The sequence below is a fragment of the Pseudoliparis swirei genome, chromosome 23, assembly GCF_029220125.1.
Source record: "Pseudoliparis swirei isolate HS2019 ecotype Mariana Trench chromosome 23, NWPU_hadal_v1, whole genome shotgun sequence".
NCBI classification, from domain to species: Eukaryota; Metazoa; Chordata; class Actinopteri; order Perciformes; family Liparidae; genus Pseudoliparis; species Pseudoliparis swirei.
In genome coordinates, this window is record NC_079410.1 from 18,966,782 (window position 1) to 18,982,165 (window position 15,384).

General features: G+C 48.2%; 1 protein-coding gene across 2 annotated transcripts in view; it reads left to right on the forward strand.

The window, feature by feature from the left end:
- Positions 1 to 15,384, forward strand: part of smurf2 (SMAD specific E3 ubiquitin protein ligase 2) — a 38,911-nt gene that overhangs the window by 8,851 nt on the left and 14,676 nt on the right. Inside the window, exons 2-9 of one of the 2 annotated variants that reach the window (XM_056407529.1) lie at positions 4,745 to 4,783; positions 5,842 to 5,950; positions 9,470 to 9,609; positions 12,402 to 12,467; positions 12,731 to 12,815; positions 12,917 to 13,000; positions 13,769 to 13,992; positions 15,138 to 15,222. In XM_056407529.1, coding sequence (XP_056263504.1) covers positions 4,745 to 4,783; positions 5,842 to 5,950; positions 9,470 to 9,609; positions 12,402 to 12,467; positions 12,731 to 12,815; positions 12,917 to 13,000; positions 13,769 to 13,992; positions 15,138 to 15,222 — 832 coding nt within the window. The remainder of the gene's footprint in view (positions 1 to 4,744; positions 4,784 to 5,841; positions 5,951 to 9,469; positions 9,610 to 12,401; positions 12,468 to 12,730; positions 12,816 to 12,916; positions 13,001 to 13,768; positions 13,993 to 15,137; positions 15,223 to 15,384) is intronic. The other variant, XM_056407530.1, reaches the window with a different exon arrangement.

Here is a 15,384-nt window from a genome sequence, read left to right on the forward strand (position 1 = left end):
GCTCTGCCGTGATATGGCAGCACACAGCACCACACCTCCTTGAAACATACTATTGAGAACATGTTCGCTGCCATGAACCTGATGAACACAGTTGTTTTTGTTTTTCAACGCAGACTTTTTTTGCCTTAGGCGCTCGATTTTGTCATAGGCGCTGAAACGTAGGCGCAGCCCAAATTTCTTTCTCTGCAGGAAAAACCCTGACACACTATAAATCGACTTGCAAAGTTTTCCCATCATTTTACTGTATTACTGATAAATAATTTGACAATATACAATCTTATGCCTGTTTGCCTTCATGAACTGCAAAACATTCACAACAGAGAACTCTTCAGAAGTTACTGTATTGAGTTTAAACATATTTGAAGAAAACATACCTTGAGCATGTGCATGTTGCACTTGATGTGGCCAATCAAAACATTTGTTGGTTTCTAGAGATGCACCGATCAGGTTTTTGGTGCCGATCACCGATCACTGAAATCAGTATCTGCCGATCACCGATAATACCGATCACCGATCACTGAAATCAGTATCTGCCGATCACCGATAATACCGATCACCGATCACTGAAATCAGTATCTGCCGATCCGATAATACCAATCACCGATCACGGTGTTGATTGAAGCATTCTATTTATTGTGTAGCATTATTGCCTAGGACTATGAGGAAATACATATATAAAGCAACTCAAACATTAAAGAAATTACCGATTTCTTTAAACATTTAGAACTTTTACTTTGAAAAATTTCCTAATTGATACATTAAAATTGTTTGATTGCTATTGTAGGGGATTTCAGATATGTATGGAACACATCTGCATCATTCATTTCCTGGAACTCTTGGGGAAATCTATATACAGGACTTTTCTTAACATACAAAAGACTGACTAATTTTTATAAACTCTTCCTTGGTACAGTAAACATTTTTAATGTTAGCATAATTTAAGCTAAATCTCAGAAACTATCTATAAAGATACAACATCAGTTCATTGTTTACTTTTATATGTTAGTGTATGATTTGTCGACATCTTATTTTGATAAACGGATGTTTCACGTGGTTCTTTCCGCTAACTTTGCAAAACCGGATGTTGTCACTTAAATCCTTCCGCTAACTTTATCAAAACCCTCTGATCGAATGCGTTTACCGTGAACATCAGTCTATAAGGGCTCAGACAATTCAACTCGGGGGACGGGGACGCCGCTCGGTGGTGAGGATCCCCTCTGACCTCTCACTCTGCGGCCCTCGTTGCGTCTCCGTTGCGGTGCGCCTCTTTTCACACATTAGCCCCCCCCCTCTCACACACAGGCCAGCCTTCTTCTTCTTCGTCTCCTTTCTTCTTCTTCTGGAGTTAATGTCGGTTAGCAAACCAGTCATTCAGGCATTACCGCTAACTATAGTGGGCTGAAGTGTAGAACAAGTTTGTAAACAACAAAAATATTTAATAACAAAAAAAAGAAATCTGCTAATTTACTGGTCGCGCATGCGCGAGTTGATGAAAAATTTACTCGCACTGTGTCTAATTTTAGGCGCAAAATGCGACCATTTGGTCGCAGTCTGGAGCCCTGGGTTCAATCCCTGCCCTAGTCGATTGAGCAAGACACTTAACCCTGAATTGCTCCCTGTAACTATGACTACGGTGTATGAAAGTAACAGGATTGTAAGTCGCTTTGGATAAAAGTGTCAGCTACATGAAATGTAATGTAGCTGGCGTCTGGAATAAGCTTTTTAACGTTTTCTAGTTTCCCATCATTCGTGTGTGTGTGTGTGTGTGTGCGCACTGACATATGTGTCTCTCTTCCTTTTTGATGTACAGAGAGAGAGAGAGAGAGAGAGGGCATGTCATTCTACATGTCGGTGTGTGAGCGTGAGAGTGGCGGCGGTCCAGGGCGACCAATGAAACGGCAGCTTTACGACGCTGCTTACTTCTCGGGGAAAGCTTCTGTCATCACGAGCCCCGTAGCAGCGTAACATCTTTCTCTCACTAAAACATCGTCATGAGAGACTTTTCCAAGCCGGAGGTGTGTTAGGCCTTCAGGTTAATGCACACAAAAGGGGCGTGGAGGATGAAGAGGATGAAGCAGAACAATAGGGACATTCGGGGAGAACGAAGAACTGCAGTTCCTCAAATGGCCACTTGAGGCTGGCACCAAAAGCGAGTCAGTCCCCATAGAGCCCCATGTTAAAATGGTGAATTATACAGCAGAAATAAACATGTTTACAGCCGGGTACAAACAATGTTTCTTGGTCTCCTTAGATAATGATTTATTTTAGAGTTTATTTGTAAAAAAAATAATTTAAAAAAACTGTTTTGATTGAACTTTTTTAATGATTTATTTTACAAATAAAAATAATTAAAAATGTTAGTTGGTTTTTTTACAAATAAACTATGTTTTGGGGCAACGGCTGCAATAGATGATTGAACAACATTCAGTTCGTCAATTTCGGCGGTTTCTGTGTGAACAATTAGCTAAAGTTACATTTCGGCTCACATCGCCTGAGCCCCAGCAGCCTGCATCCTCCGAATGTCTTCCAGACGTCGTGGATGATGTGTCCTCCCGACCAAGCTGCTGTCTTCTCCCTCTGCGGCCTCAGACTCCTAACTGGCGTCCCTGCCTCCATCGTCTCTCCTCGGGTGCCATGGCAGCGTTGTGTTTCTCGCCGTACTCCGGCCCCCCCGTTGGCTTCAGGCATATCATTGTGTCGCTGTGTGGTGAGCTGAGGGGCTGCAGGTCTCGCTGGGCGTGAGGCCGGGCCGCGCGGTGACTCACTCCGTCCTCGGTGTTCCCCGTCTGTACTTTGAATGCGGCGGTCCGTTGCCACGGGCTCACCTCGCCGTGGAGCTATATTTCCCATCGGTTCGCTGTTCTTTCTCCTCCTGTGGATTTATTGCATTGTGACTTAGTGCTCAATGTTTTTTTTCCCCCTCTGGAAACGCAATCAAATCCCTGCCGAGCTCCTTTTCTTTTTTCTTTTCTTTTTTTCACTTCACGCACGTGTTGTGTGGTGGAGACACACAGACAACGGTTACCTTGCTGCACCTCTGTCACCTCACAGCTCACACACATGCTCTTCCTCTGCGCCGCTCGATAATGAATCAGATCAGCGAGTTGGGAGCGGAGAACGTGTGTGTGTGTGTGTGTGTGTGTGTGTGTGTGTGTGTGTGTGTGTGTGTGTGTGTGTGTGTGTGTGTGTGTGTGTGTGTGTGTGTGTGTGTGTGTGTGTGTGTGTGTGTGTGTGTGTGTGTGTGTGTGTGTGTGTGTGTCGCGCCATGCGGGCTCGTTTATGTGTTCAGGAAGAGCCCGACAGAAAGCGATGCATACCAGATGTTTTAGGTGGGTTTCACTGGGACCTAACACATTCCCAGGGATGTTTGCGGGAAGAAATTCTTCCTCATCTGTCGGGCATGTTCAGTACCCCCCCTCTCCATCCACCCAGGAGGGTATGCATTCAGTTCTCCTTTCATTATCCTTTCTTATTGGTCTGCTTGTCATTAAACCCACAAGTGTGTGCGTGCATGCATGTGTGTGTGTGTGTGTGTGTCCCATGTGCATCTGTAGACGCATATACGTAGAAAAGAACTCTTGATTTGTGCATTTTTATTTAGTCGACGCGGCACTCCGAAGGTCCGTCCTCCTCCCTCTTGTTTCGTGGCGGGCAAACATTGTTTCAGCTCCGGCCTGCAGGGATTCTGGGTGATATTCGATATGGTGTGTGTGTTGGGGGGGGGGGGGGTCTAGGCTGCAGTGCAGATTGAATTGCTTAAGTCTGCCACTGTGGGTGTGCCTTCTGTCTATTTGTTTTAGCAATGTCTGAGCACTCTCACCTGCACATGAGGGGGGGGGGGGGGGGGGCAACTATGTCATCATCAGTCTGCAATCAGAAATTCCTCTTTTGCCGAGCGATTCCCTTTTACTCTCACATGAAATGAAAAGGGAAAGCAGCAAATGGTATAAAATATATATATATCACTTTCATAATGTCAGACTTTAAATGCCGAGTCACTTATCCGATACATAGCTGACACTTATCTTTCCCGACCTCTCGTTGGGCCTCCAGCCCCGGAGCCGGACCAGACGGCCCGGAAGGTGTTAATGAGCTCAGGTGGCAGCTGTGCTCTCCGTCCCGTGAACAGAACCAGCGCCACGAGTCGGTGTCTGGAGGCTCGATAAACAGACATTATTCGGGGAATAATCCTCGACGGCTTCTCAAGAGCTCTTCATACATATTTGGCTTTTTATATTACACCGATAGCTCAATTAAAAAAAGACACAACACAAGATGAATTATATGTTATCTTCTCTTTAACCCCCCCCCCCCCCTCTTCATACTCAGCCCATCACCATCCAGACCAATCAGATTATCTCCCTCCGAAAAAAAACCCTTATCTTCCAGACACGCTCCTCCACAACTATATTTCCAATGTGCCTGAATCATAGTCCGTCACCATGACTCCAGACGCCCGGGTGCTGAGCTTCCTCATCCGTCCACACACGCACGGGAGGAGGGTGCTTCATCACCACGGCAACCGCCTCCCTTTTAACAGGGTCGACCTCCGGGCCGCTTTGGGAAAGAGAGACACAGCCTGCTCTGGTTTTCCTACTGGACAAATCATTTCCTGCAGCCTACCAACTCAACCCCCCTCCCCCTCCCCAAAAAAAAGAAAAGACAGAGAAGAAACCCTGTCTTCCTGCTTTTGGTTTTTAATATTAAATTAACCCTCCACTCTTCTTTTCTTTCTCTCTTTCAGTCCTCTGCGCCAAAAACCTGGTGAAGAAGGACTTCTTCCGTAAGTATCTGCGGATCGCAGCTGTTTGTGATGACTTGCTGTGTGTGTGTGTGTGTGTGGGGGGGGGGGTCACTTTGGGCTACCTCCACTGACACACTAGGGTCTCCTTGTTCAGCCCCTGCATCAGAGAATCGGAGAGTTGTCCACACGACTCTAAAGACGGACATACTGTCTCTAGAATAAGGTTCTGCAAAAGACATGTCACTAAGGTGCAGAGAGTGTTCCTCCATGTTCGGAAACCTTTGTGCAGCATTAAAACGCTCGCCTGAAACGTGTACCCCCCCCCCCCCCAAACATAAATCCATTTAAAATATGTGTTTTAGAGACGACGGTGGTGCTAAATGAGTGTGTTGAACAGTGCTTCTCACTGCTCCACGTCACAATTTGATTAAACTGGCAAAGAAGAAGGATGAACCTGGATGGAAAACAATAAAAAAGACCTTTTGTGAAGAAGACCTGGAGCAGAAGTAGCAGCATAGTTTGAGTTTGAGTTTGAATTTATTTATTTAGATCAGCAAAATATACAACCATAAAAAAAAAAGAAGATAGATACATGTGGCTGACCGAGGATGAAGCTATCTAGCTTATAAATGCCCTGACCTATGATTGCTTAAAAAACTTGTTCCAAAGAGCCTCATATATAAAACAAACAAAAACAAAACACAAATTCAAGCATTTATCCCCATAATCGTTACTTCTTAACTTCTTCAATATCAATACCGTCAAGTCTATACTTCTCCAGAGTCATGTTTTTAAACTTGTTTTTTAATTGCACCAGATTTTAGTATTTTAATTCCTCATAATAAAAGGCGACCATGTGATCAACCTGTTTTCTTTTCAAAGGTATCGAGCCCTGCCGAAAAAAGCTTTAGTTATGCTCATCGGCACTTTTCTACACAAAAAAAAAAAAGTCTCAAAGTAAACAGAACAACAGCAAACAGTTCATCCCCGCCGCTGTGGTGTGTCGTCGTGTGTGTGCCGATCGGTATTCATTCATGGCGAATGTGGTTGAGTGTGGTTGTCATGTTTCTTCTCCCCCCCCCCCCCCCCCCCCGCAGGCCTCCCTGATCCCTTTGCCAAGATTGTCGTGGACGGGTCGGGGCAATGCCACTCGACAGACACTGTGAGGAACACGCTTGACCCCAAGTGGAATCAGCACTATGACCTGTGAGTCACCTCACACACACACACACACACATTAATTTCATCTTCCCTCACATCTGTTTTCAAAGAAAATATCGGATTCCTTCTCTTGGTTTATGTGAATACCTCCCACCTTCCCGGAGACGACCTCTGAGTTCCAAACAGAGGTTTGAGGCCCGCGGCCCGGGGGCCATTACAAGACTTCACCGTTTTTAACGTCTTTCTTGATTTAACCTCAATGAGCGAGCGGCCGGCCGTGTCATCAGCCTAAACGGGACCATCTGGTCTCGTACACTTCTCCAGATATTATGTAATGACATCACCCTTCGGCACACGGCCTGAAATCGTCCCTCCGAGCGGTGTGTGTGTAAGGGAGCGCGTCTCCAATAGTATTTTCTTCCATTGACGGAAACACGTGCATGTCTTGTTGTACTCTCGCCGCCTTTCCCCCGAAGACGGTCGGAAAAGAAAGAAGAAGAAGAAAAAACGGAGGCGGGAGCGCGTGAGTGAAAGTGTGAGAGTGAAAGTTTCCAGTCTTCTCCCCGGTGTTTATCCAACCGCCACGCGCGGCCAACGAGCGAGAGGAAGCACATGTCTCCGTTTGTTTGGTTGCCGCGGATACGGGGCCCTCTCTCTCTCTCCACGAGGCTGTTAAATTAGCGGCTCATGTCACATTTGACAAGAGGGGGAAAAGTCCTGAGTGTGTGTGTGTGTGTGTGTGCCTTTCGAAGATGGATCGATGGAGAGCGGAGAGGCCCTCGCAGCTTCTCTACCCTAATTTGTCCCAGAGGCGGCGCAGACTCGGCTGACTGGACTTTTATGTGCCGTTTTTTCTTCGCCAGTTTAACGTCAGCGTGCCCTCCTTCTTTCTTTTTTTACCGTCCGCAGTGTTTATCGTCACGGCCCGGCAGAAGGACCCTCGGGGGGGGTTTTAATTGAGCGGGTGGGAAAAAAGGACGACTGGAACGGGGCCTGCGAAACACACACCTGGTGTTCTGACTGATGGCGAGGACGCTTGTTTTCCGCACGTGTGTGTGTGTGTGTGTGTGTGTGTGACCCCCTACGTGATGATAGGACGTAAGGGGCTCAATCCGACATGTCCCCCCGCCTCTCGCACCAAATATAGACGATCACCCAATAACCTGCGGGACAGATTCATATTTAATTAAACTTTTTTAAAGTTGGAAATATTTCCACATGGGCACATGACACAGCAAACATGCACTTCAACTGACACCTCCATTGTTTTACATCTATTTCTTGATGTATATAAACAGACAACAAACCCACCCTCAACTCATTTTTGGTTTTCAAAAGGATTATTTATAAAAAGAATTTTGATGGTTATAAGTGTGATTGGTATGTATGTGTGTATATACAGTATATATGTATATATACATATATATATATGTATATATATACATATATATATGTATATATATATACACATATATATATATTTAATTTTTTTCTTTATTCTTTTTCTTTATATTACAATACAATATTATTCTATATAATATATAAAACAGAAAGACTGAAAAGGTATAGGTAGAAGCAAAAATGCTTTTATATTCCTATCCTAAATTATTAATATCAAATAAATCAGATAATTAATATCAAATAAAGTTGTGTAATGTTTTTTCCGGGTGATTAGGAGCGCATCAAATGCAGTATTAAATTATTAAGTTATACATCTGCGATGTCAAGTACAGAGGCTAGACTCAAATTATTAATGCCCACCCATCCATTCTCTGGCTGAGCTGCCCTGGCGGCCCCCAGTCAGAGGGCCCCGCCAGTGATGGCTTCATGTTGCTGTGCACTCGAGTTGAGAGAGTGTAACACATCTGTCAGTCGACTGGAGAACATCTGCAGGCTCCGGGGCCCCGACCGGCGAACGATGGTGTCGGGCCCTCCTCTCTTTTTGTGTGACTGCAGTGTTGCTGCAATGAAGGCGCTCTTCTTCTTCTTCACGGGGTCCATCTGCTCTTGGCAGTAACTCGCGAGCCAAAGATTCCTCTTGTATGAAGGCAGCCCGCCATATAACAGGATGTATTTAGAAAGCACATCTGACTCTTTAAATCGGCTGCTTTTATTGAAATTCTCCCATTGTCGTGTGTGTGTGTGTGTGTGTGAGTGACATCTTAGCCAGACTAATGAACTCCACTGCGTGGAGGCCGATCCGGGTGACTGGCCTCTGGGTATAAAACTTCCCTCGCAGCTCCAGACCGGCTTCTGGCGTCGGCTCAACATGTCCAGACGTCTCACTCACAGACCCGCCGGGTCACATCGAGCTCCTGGTGAGCGGCGTGATGATGACGATGATGATTACAGCGGGACGAAGCTCTGCCGAGCGGACGGGTGAACACTGACGGAGGAAGGCCACCGAGCAGACGAGATACGATCACACCCTCGGCCCTGCCCGGAGGGGAAGGAAGGAGGAAGAAGGAGGAGGAGGCAAAAGGAAGCAGAAGGAAGGAGGAGGAAGCAGAAGGAAGTAGAAGGAAGTAATAGAAGGAGGAGGAAGAAGGAGGAAGCGGAAGGAAACAGGAGAAAGCAGAAGGAAGGAGGAGGAATGAAAAAGAAGGAAGCCGAAGGAAGGAGGAGGAAGGAGAAGGAAGGAGAATGAAGGAGGAGGAAGCAGAAGGAAGGAGAAGGAAGGAAGAGGAAGCAGAAGGAAGGAGAATGAAGGAGGAGGAAGCAGAATGGAGGAAGCAGAAGGAAGGAGGAGGATGCGGAAGGAAACAAGAAGAAGAAGGAGAAAGCAGAAGGAAGGAGGAGGAAGGAGAAAGAAGGAGAAGGAAGCAGAAGGAGGAAGCGGAAGGAAACAGGAGGAAGAAGGAGAAAGCAGAAGAAAGGAGGAGAAAGAAGGAGAATGAAGCAGAAGGAAGGAGGAGGAAGGAGAAAGAAGGAGAAGGAAGAAGGAGAAAGAAGGAGAAGGAAGAAGGAGGAAGCAGAAAGAAACAGGAGGAAGAAGGAGAAAGAAGGAGAATGAAGGAAGAGGAACCAGAAGAAGGAGAAATGTGTGAGATGCCGTGGTGTCCTCCTCCAGCCTCGTCCCTCAGCTCCACAACAGTTCACTGGAGGCAGACGACTGAAATCACATCACAGGCTGGTCCACCAATGTTTATTCACGATTACTTTGACATTATTCCGGCGTAACCACGCTGCTCCTTCTGCTCCTTCTGCTCCTCGTATGTTCTGGAGAAATATTTATTTGTTAAAAAGTCACGTGACAAAAACGAGCCTCGAGAACGCGTTGTCCTCACAGATTGTTGTTGCTATGGTCGTCTCTCTACTGTACGTCTCCTCTCTCGTGTGTGTATGTGTGTGTGTGTGTGTGTAATCATAAATGATTCAGTCTCATGCGGTCAGATTCCCGCCCCACCCCGTGCGCCGCCACCCCGCCTTCCTCTTCCGCCTCCGATGTCCCGACCGTGTCTCGTTAGATGTCGTGCGCCCCCCCCCCATGATGCTCGTGGAGTCTGCGAGGTGGCCGTCATCGAATCGTAATCACGTTTTCCTCTTTTCTGTTTCCCCCTTCAGTTACATCGGGAAATCCGACTCCATCACCATCAGCATGTGGAATCACAAGAAGATCCACAAGAAGCAGGGGGCGGGGTTCCTGGGCTGCGTCCGCCTCCTGTCCAACGCCATCAACCGCCTCAAAGACACGGGCTGTAAGTGTCAGTATTACTTCATATATTGCTTTATTATTACATCTCTACGCCAAGCGGAACATGATATGTGTCGCATCATAAAAGGTTGATATGTGTCGCATCATAAAAGGTCCCCCGTGGCGTTGTGACTAAATGGATTGAGCCCGTTGGGTTCGCGGGCCGCACAGAGGCCGGCAGCGTGGCTTCAGTAGCGGAACACTAAGGTCACGCTCATGCTCTGACCTCTCAGGAAGCATTTGGCTCAGCATTAAAAAAACTATTAAAACTAATTTGTTTTCATATATTTTGAACAGACAGGAGACATTTCGTCCACCGGCGACTTTCATCAACCGTTTAGATGATAAACAATCAGGAACCTTTGCGAAACACTTCGACTACTAACAGGCCGTAATATAGGAAAAGCATCTGGAACGCCATGAAACTGAAAACACAGAAACACATCGAGTAATAAAACAAATGACGACACCGTGGCTTTATTTAAACATCCAGGTGACACATCTGGTGTCGGATGTGCGTCTGCAACGCCATCTCTCCCCGCTGAAAGTCACACACATACACACACACACATACACACACACACACAGGCTTTTAGTTTGCGTTTGAGAAAACTCCACGCGGTTCTTTTAACTCTTATATAAAGTACAGTTGTCATACGATATTGCCCCTTCCTCAAATAAAAAGCCTAAATATCTGTGCATAGAAAAGTCCTGTAGGATAAAACGCTGCAACCAGACGACTGGTTTCAGCTTGTTTTACTCCAGAGTTGTTGTTTGACAGCGCTGTGTGTCGTTGCCATGACGATGAGCTCTCATCCTATAGACGCTCCTATTGTTGTCGTCCGGATCGTGTTGCCAAACTTGTTTGTTTTACTCGAGTGCGCTATTTATTTATTTATTCATTTCGTTGAGCCTGTCGTTCATTATCCTCTCCGGCGGGTCGGAGGGGAGCTCTTGAATTATTAAACGCCGTTACTCGTGCCCTGATGGGAAAGTGAGGCGGCGATCCATCCAGCCGGAGTTCTCGGTGCTGCCGGCGGCCCGAGTGACAGCACATGGCGTCCAGGTCCTTCTGAGTGCCCTGGGGGGGGGGGGGGGGGGGGGTGATGATGTCTGATGTCAGGAGGCATTTGTCACTTTTGGGGCGTTACAAAATAAACTGAAGAGAAGCTCACCGGCACAAAGCAGTGGCAGACATCATCTTTCCCCCCGCGTGGCGGCACAAAGCAGTGGCAGACATCATCTTTCCCCCCGCGTGGCGGGCCGCCTACCTGCCGCACGCACGGCCTTCTGGGAAGAAACGGGAAAGACCCCCCCCCCTCAAGACAGGCTTGTTTTCCTGGAGCGACTCCGGAAACCTGAACCGTGTGCCACAGCTGGGAGCGCTTTGCCTCTGCATTTCCTCTCTCTCTCTCTCTCTCTCTCTCCTGGCCTCCTCCTCACCCTCTCGGTTTCCCCTTCAGTCTCCTCCGTAGACACACACACACACACACACATAAAATGCCATTGTGACTAAACTCCCTGTATCTCCGTCTGCTGATCTAGACCACGGGTCATTTCAAGCAGACGTGCATGACTGTGGAGCTTTTACAGTGTGAGCGTGGATTGTGTTCCCCCACACACACACACACACACGCACACACACACACCCTCGCTCCGGCCCTCCCGTGAGGGCTTGTCATTCTTTTGTTTTTCCTGCGTATACTTGTCCCCGTGAAGAGGCCGTCGGTTGGACTAACACATTTGTGTGTGTGTCTGTGTGTGTGTGTGTCTGTGTGTGTGTGTGTGTGTGTGTGTGTGTGTAATTGCAGAGTGTCTTGGGATTCTACATTCATGTATAATTGCATGGCTGCAGTCGCATCGACTTTGAATGCACGTCCGCATACATTCTGCGCGTGCTTTACGTTTTTCTCTTCGACCGCCGACCCCCCCCCACACACACACACACACACACACACACACACACACCAGCCTTGTAATAGTTTGACCATTGCCTGTGTTGCTCCGTGTTTCGTCTAGACAGACATCCTGGGCTGATCTGCGTGACGCCCAGACGACAGAGAGCAGATAGGGGGCATCTCTCATGGCTGCCAGGCAACTTGGACATATTATTTATTTATTTCTCTCTCTCTCTCCCCCCCCCCTTTTTTCGCCTGATATCTCTCCTTCTCCCTCACTCTCAAATTCCGCAGCCTTTTAAGAAGTTCAGACAAAAGAGTTTCCAGACTTTGGCAGAGGGTCATGTCCACGCTAAGACTGGAAGAGGGGAAGAGTGGAAGACTGGAAGAGTAGAAGAGTGGAAGAGTAGAAGAGTGGAAGAGTGGAAGAGTAGAAGAGTGGAAGAGTGGAAGAGTGGAAGAGTGGAAGAGTGGAAGAGTGGAAGAGTGGAAGAGGGGAAGAGTGGAAGAGTGGAAGAGTGCGCGGCTTTGTGCTGAGATGTGTCCGGTGTCTGGCCTCTGCTTGTGAACTGCAGCGCTGTGGAGCGACGCTCGGTGAGATTGTGGCGGTTCAACGGACCAGACCATCTGGTCCGGGGGTGAAGCCAAGCTGTGGTCTGCAGGCAGAAGAGTGAGGGGCGGATAATGAGAGAGAGAGAGAGAGGGGAATTGACTCTGGAGTGATGTAAATGATCCGGGGCAATGGGGCTTGTCCTCGGAGGGAAACATTCCTTCCCAACACATGCTGGTCCGCAGTAAATCCCTCGACACCGATGAATCCTTTTTCTTCTGCTCCTCCTTTCATCGTTTTTGTTCTCATTTCCTGTGTGTCTGTGCTCTTGTCTCTCTCTCTCTCTCTCCACAGACCAGAGACTAGACCTGAACAAGCTGAGTCCCAACGACAGCGACACGGTCCAAGGCCAGATCGTGGGTGAGTAGGAGGAGACTCCATGTGTGCTCTCCGCCATCACAGTCCTCGTGTTAAATGTTATTCCCTAATTCCCTAACACGAGGGAGCCGCAGATGGAAAAGATGAAAATGCAAACTTCCCTTTAACCGGACCCTCCAGGATACGGCTGCTAGAGATTGAACCCCGTCCCCGTTGCTCATAAAGATGTAATAGCTCCATATCTGCGCTGTGCGGCGGTGATGTGCTGTCTAGTCACGCCGCCTGTCTGCCATGTGTTGCCGCAGTGAGCCTGCAGTCGAGGGACCGGATCGGCACCGGCGGCTCCGTGGTGGACTGCAGTCGGCTGTTTGACAACGACCTCCCCGACGGGTGAGCATTTTCTTTTGGGAGGCCGCTAACGGCGACCTCGGAGCGCGGCCTACACGGAGTGTGTGATGTTGTCCGTGACCGCGTGTGTTCTCTTGTGCCAGCTGGGAGGAGAGGAGGACGGCGTCCGGGCGGATCCAGTACTTGAACCACATCACACGCACCACACAGTGGGAGAGGCCGACCAGGTGAGGTCCAAGACTTGTTGGCTCCTCAAAATAAATGATGAAATGAAAAGGTGTCGGACACACGGCTTCAGTGGCGTTTGATGATGTGGGAGAACCAGGGAAGTCTTTTGTATTTCGCTTCTTTTTTATCGCTTCTTGCCGAGCTTCACCTCCGGCAGTCCCGGTGCTTTATTTGTGTTCTGTGCTGCCTCGTATATGTTCTCCAGTTATCACCTGGAGACGCTGCTTTGTGTTTGTAGAGATGACTTTCTCCTTTTGTCTTCATACGCTTTAAAAGAAAAAAATTAATAGACGAATAAACAATAAAATGCCAAAATACTCGCATGCCGATATTCTCACATCCAAGCTAGTCATACCGGCAGGGATATGAAATTTGCAGCAATTTTTCAATAAAAATCCGACGTGCAGCCCAAGGGCCGGCAGCCCGGATCCTGTTGATCCAGAGCAGCTTCTGGCCGTCTGTCTGGGGTCAAGTGTTGTTCAGCCGACGCTCCTGGACGCCATTTATTGAGTTTCCTTTAAGCAAAAATGCTCCGAGTGAATTTTTTTCTCTGGTAAACAGCATGTCTTGAGCTTTTATTGTGAAAGGTAAGAAAGGAAGGAGTGTATCTAGTACGCTGGTTTTGACTCTGAACCTCCGTATATTGGTGAATACCTTTTAATCACGTTAACAATATAGTGATGTGAAAATGAATTCCATAAAGGCCTCCAAGCTGCTGCACCTGACCGGACCTTCTGGGTCTTCTCCGGTCCCTCTCGCCCCCTCAGGCCCGCCTCAGAGTACTCCAGCCCCGGCCGGCCTCTCAGCTGCATCGTGAACGAGAACACGCCCGTCAGCACAAACGGGGCCACGCCCACCACCACCACCACGGTGCTGACGCCCATCAACGGTGACCAGCGGATCCCGGAGAGACGGGTCCGCTCGCAGCGGCACCGCAACTACATGAGCAGAACCCACCTGCACACGCCCCCGGACCTCCCTGAGGGATACGGTGAGTGGAGGCGGGGGGCAGATAAATATGTCATATTAATGTCATCGCAGCTCATCTGTGTCCCCGTTCACTCCGACGACCCCGCAGCTCCACACGAGGAGATACAATCTAGACCCTCTACTCATTGACCCCCCCCCCCCCCACACACACACACACACACACACACTTCCCTCTGTTCTCCTGTCTGCACACAGTCAAACAAATCGGACGCATTCATGTTAAATCAAACCCATGCACGCACAAACTGTGATTTCACACACACACACACACGGGCCCAAAGGGAGTCGTGTTTATCCTTGCAGTAAAATCTTCTCTCGGATTGCGAAAGAAGATTTTACTGCGAGGATAAACACGACTCCCTTTGGGCCCGTGTGCGAAATCGCAGTTTGTCAGATTAGGAGGACTCCTCGCCGCTCTGCACCTGTCTCTGTCTCTCTCTCTCTCTCTCTCTCTCTCTCCCTCTCCGCCTCTGCCCTTTTGCTTTCTTAATTCTCGGGCAGCTCCCACGAAACCTGTCAGCGCCTCTGGTTCTCCTCATGTTCGGCGAACACCCGGCCAACCCCGCGTGTCAAACACATATACATACAGTATATATATGTATATGTATATATGTATATGTATATGTGTATATATGTATATCGGGTTTGGAGGGCGATGTGTACGTGCATGTTGAAGCCGGGCGGGAGGTCCAATGGGAGGCCAGCAGAGCTCTTCTAGACGGCCGTCTCGTGGAAATATCTCTGTCAGGCGCTGATGAATGAGCTCACCAACCCGAAAGTCAGACGACCCCATCTCTCCTCTCCTTTCCGCTCCAGTGTCCCCCCCCCCCATCTCTCACCTCCTCCCTCCCCCCTCCCTGGCTGCCTCTCGGGATCTCTCCTCACTCAGACAGTCCTTTTATCTCCGTCTGTGTGATCTCTCTTATAAACACAATATGTCTGCATGTGTTACATGAATTAAACTCAATTTCGTTTTCCGTATATTTTAAAACATTTGACGCTCCCGAGGCCCTGGCCAAAAAAAAATGTTGTCCTCCCCTCCTCCGTAAAAAAGATAATTGGATTCACATGATCATTTAACCAAAGAGGTCCAGATCTCACATCGCTCAAATGTGTATGCCTCCCCTCCTCCCCTCCCCCTAACAGAGCAGAGGACCACGCAGCAGGGCCAAGTGTACTTCCTCCACACTCACACGGGTGTCAGCACGTGGCACGACCCCCGAGTACCGAGGTATGTTTCTTTTTACTGTTCGCCATATAACGATAATAATGAAACGCACTCGGGAGGAATCGGTGCCGCTCAGATCCGTTATCAAATCCTCCCGGAATTACCGGCGCATCTGACGTCCGCGGTCTCTCGGTCCCTGTATTGATATACATTTATTTAAACATG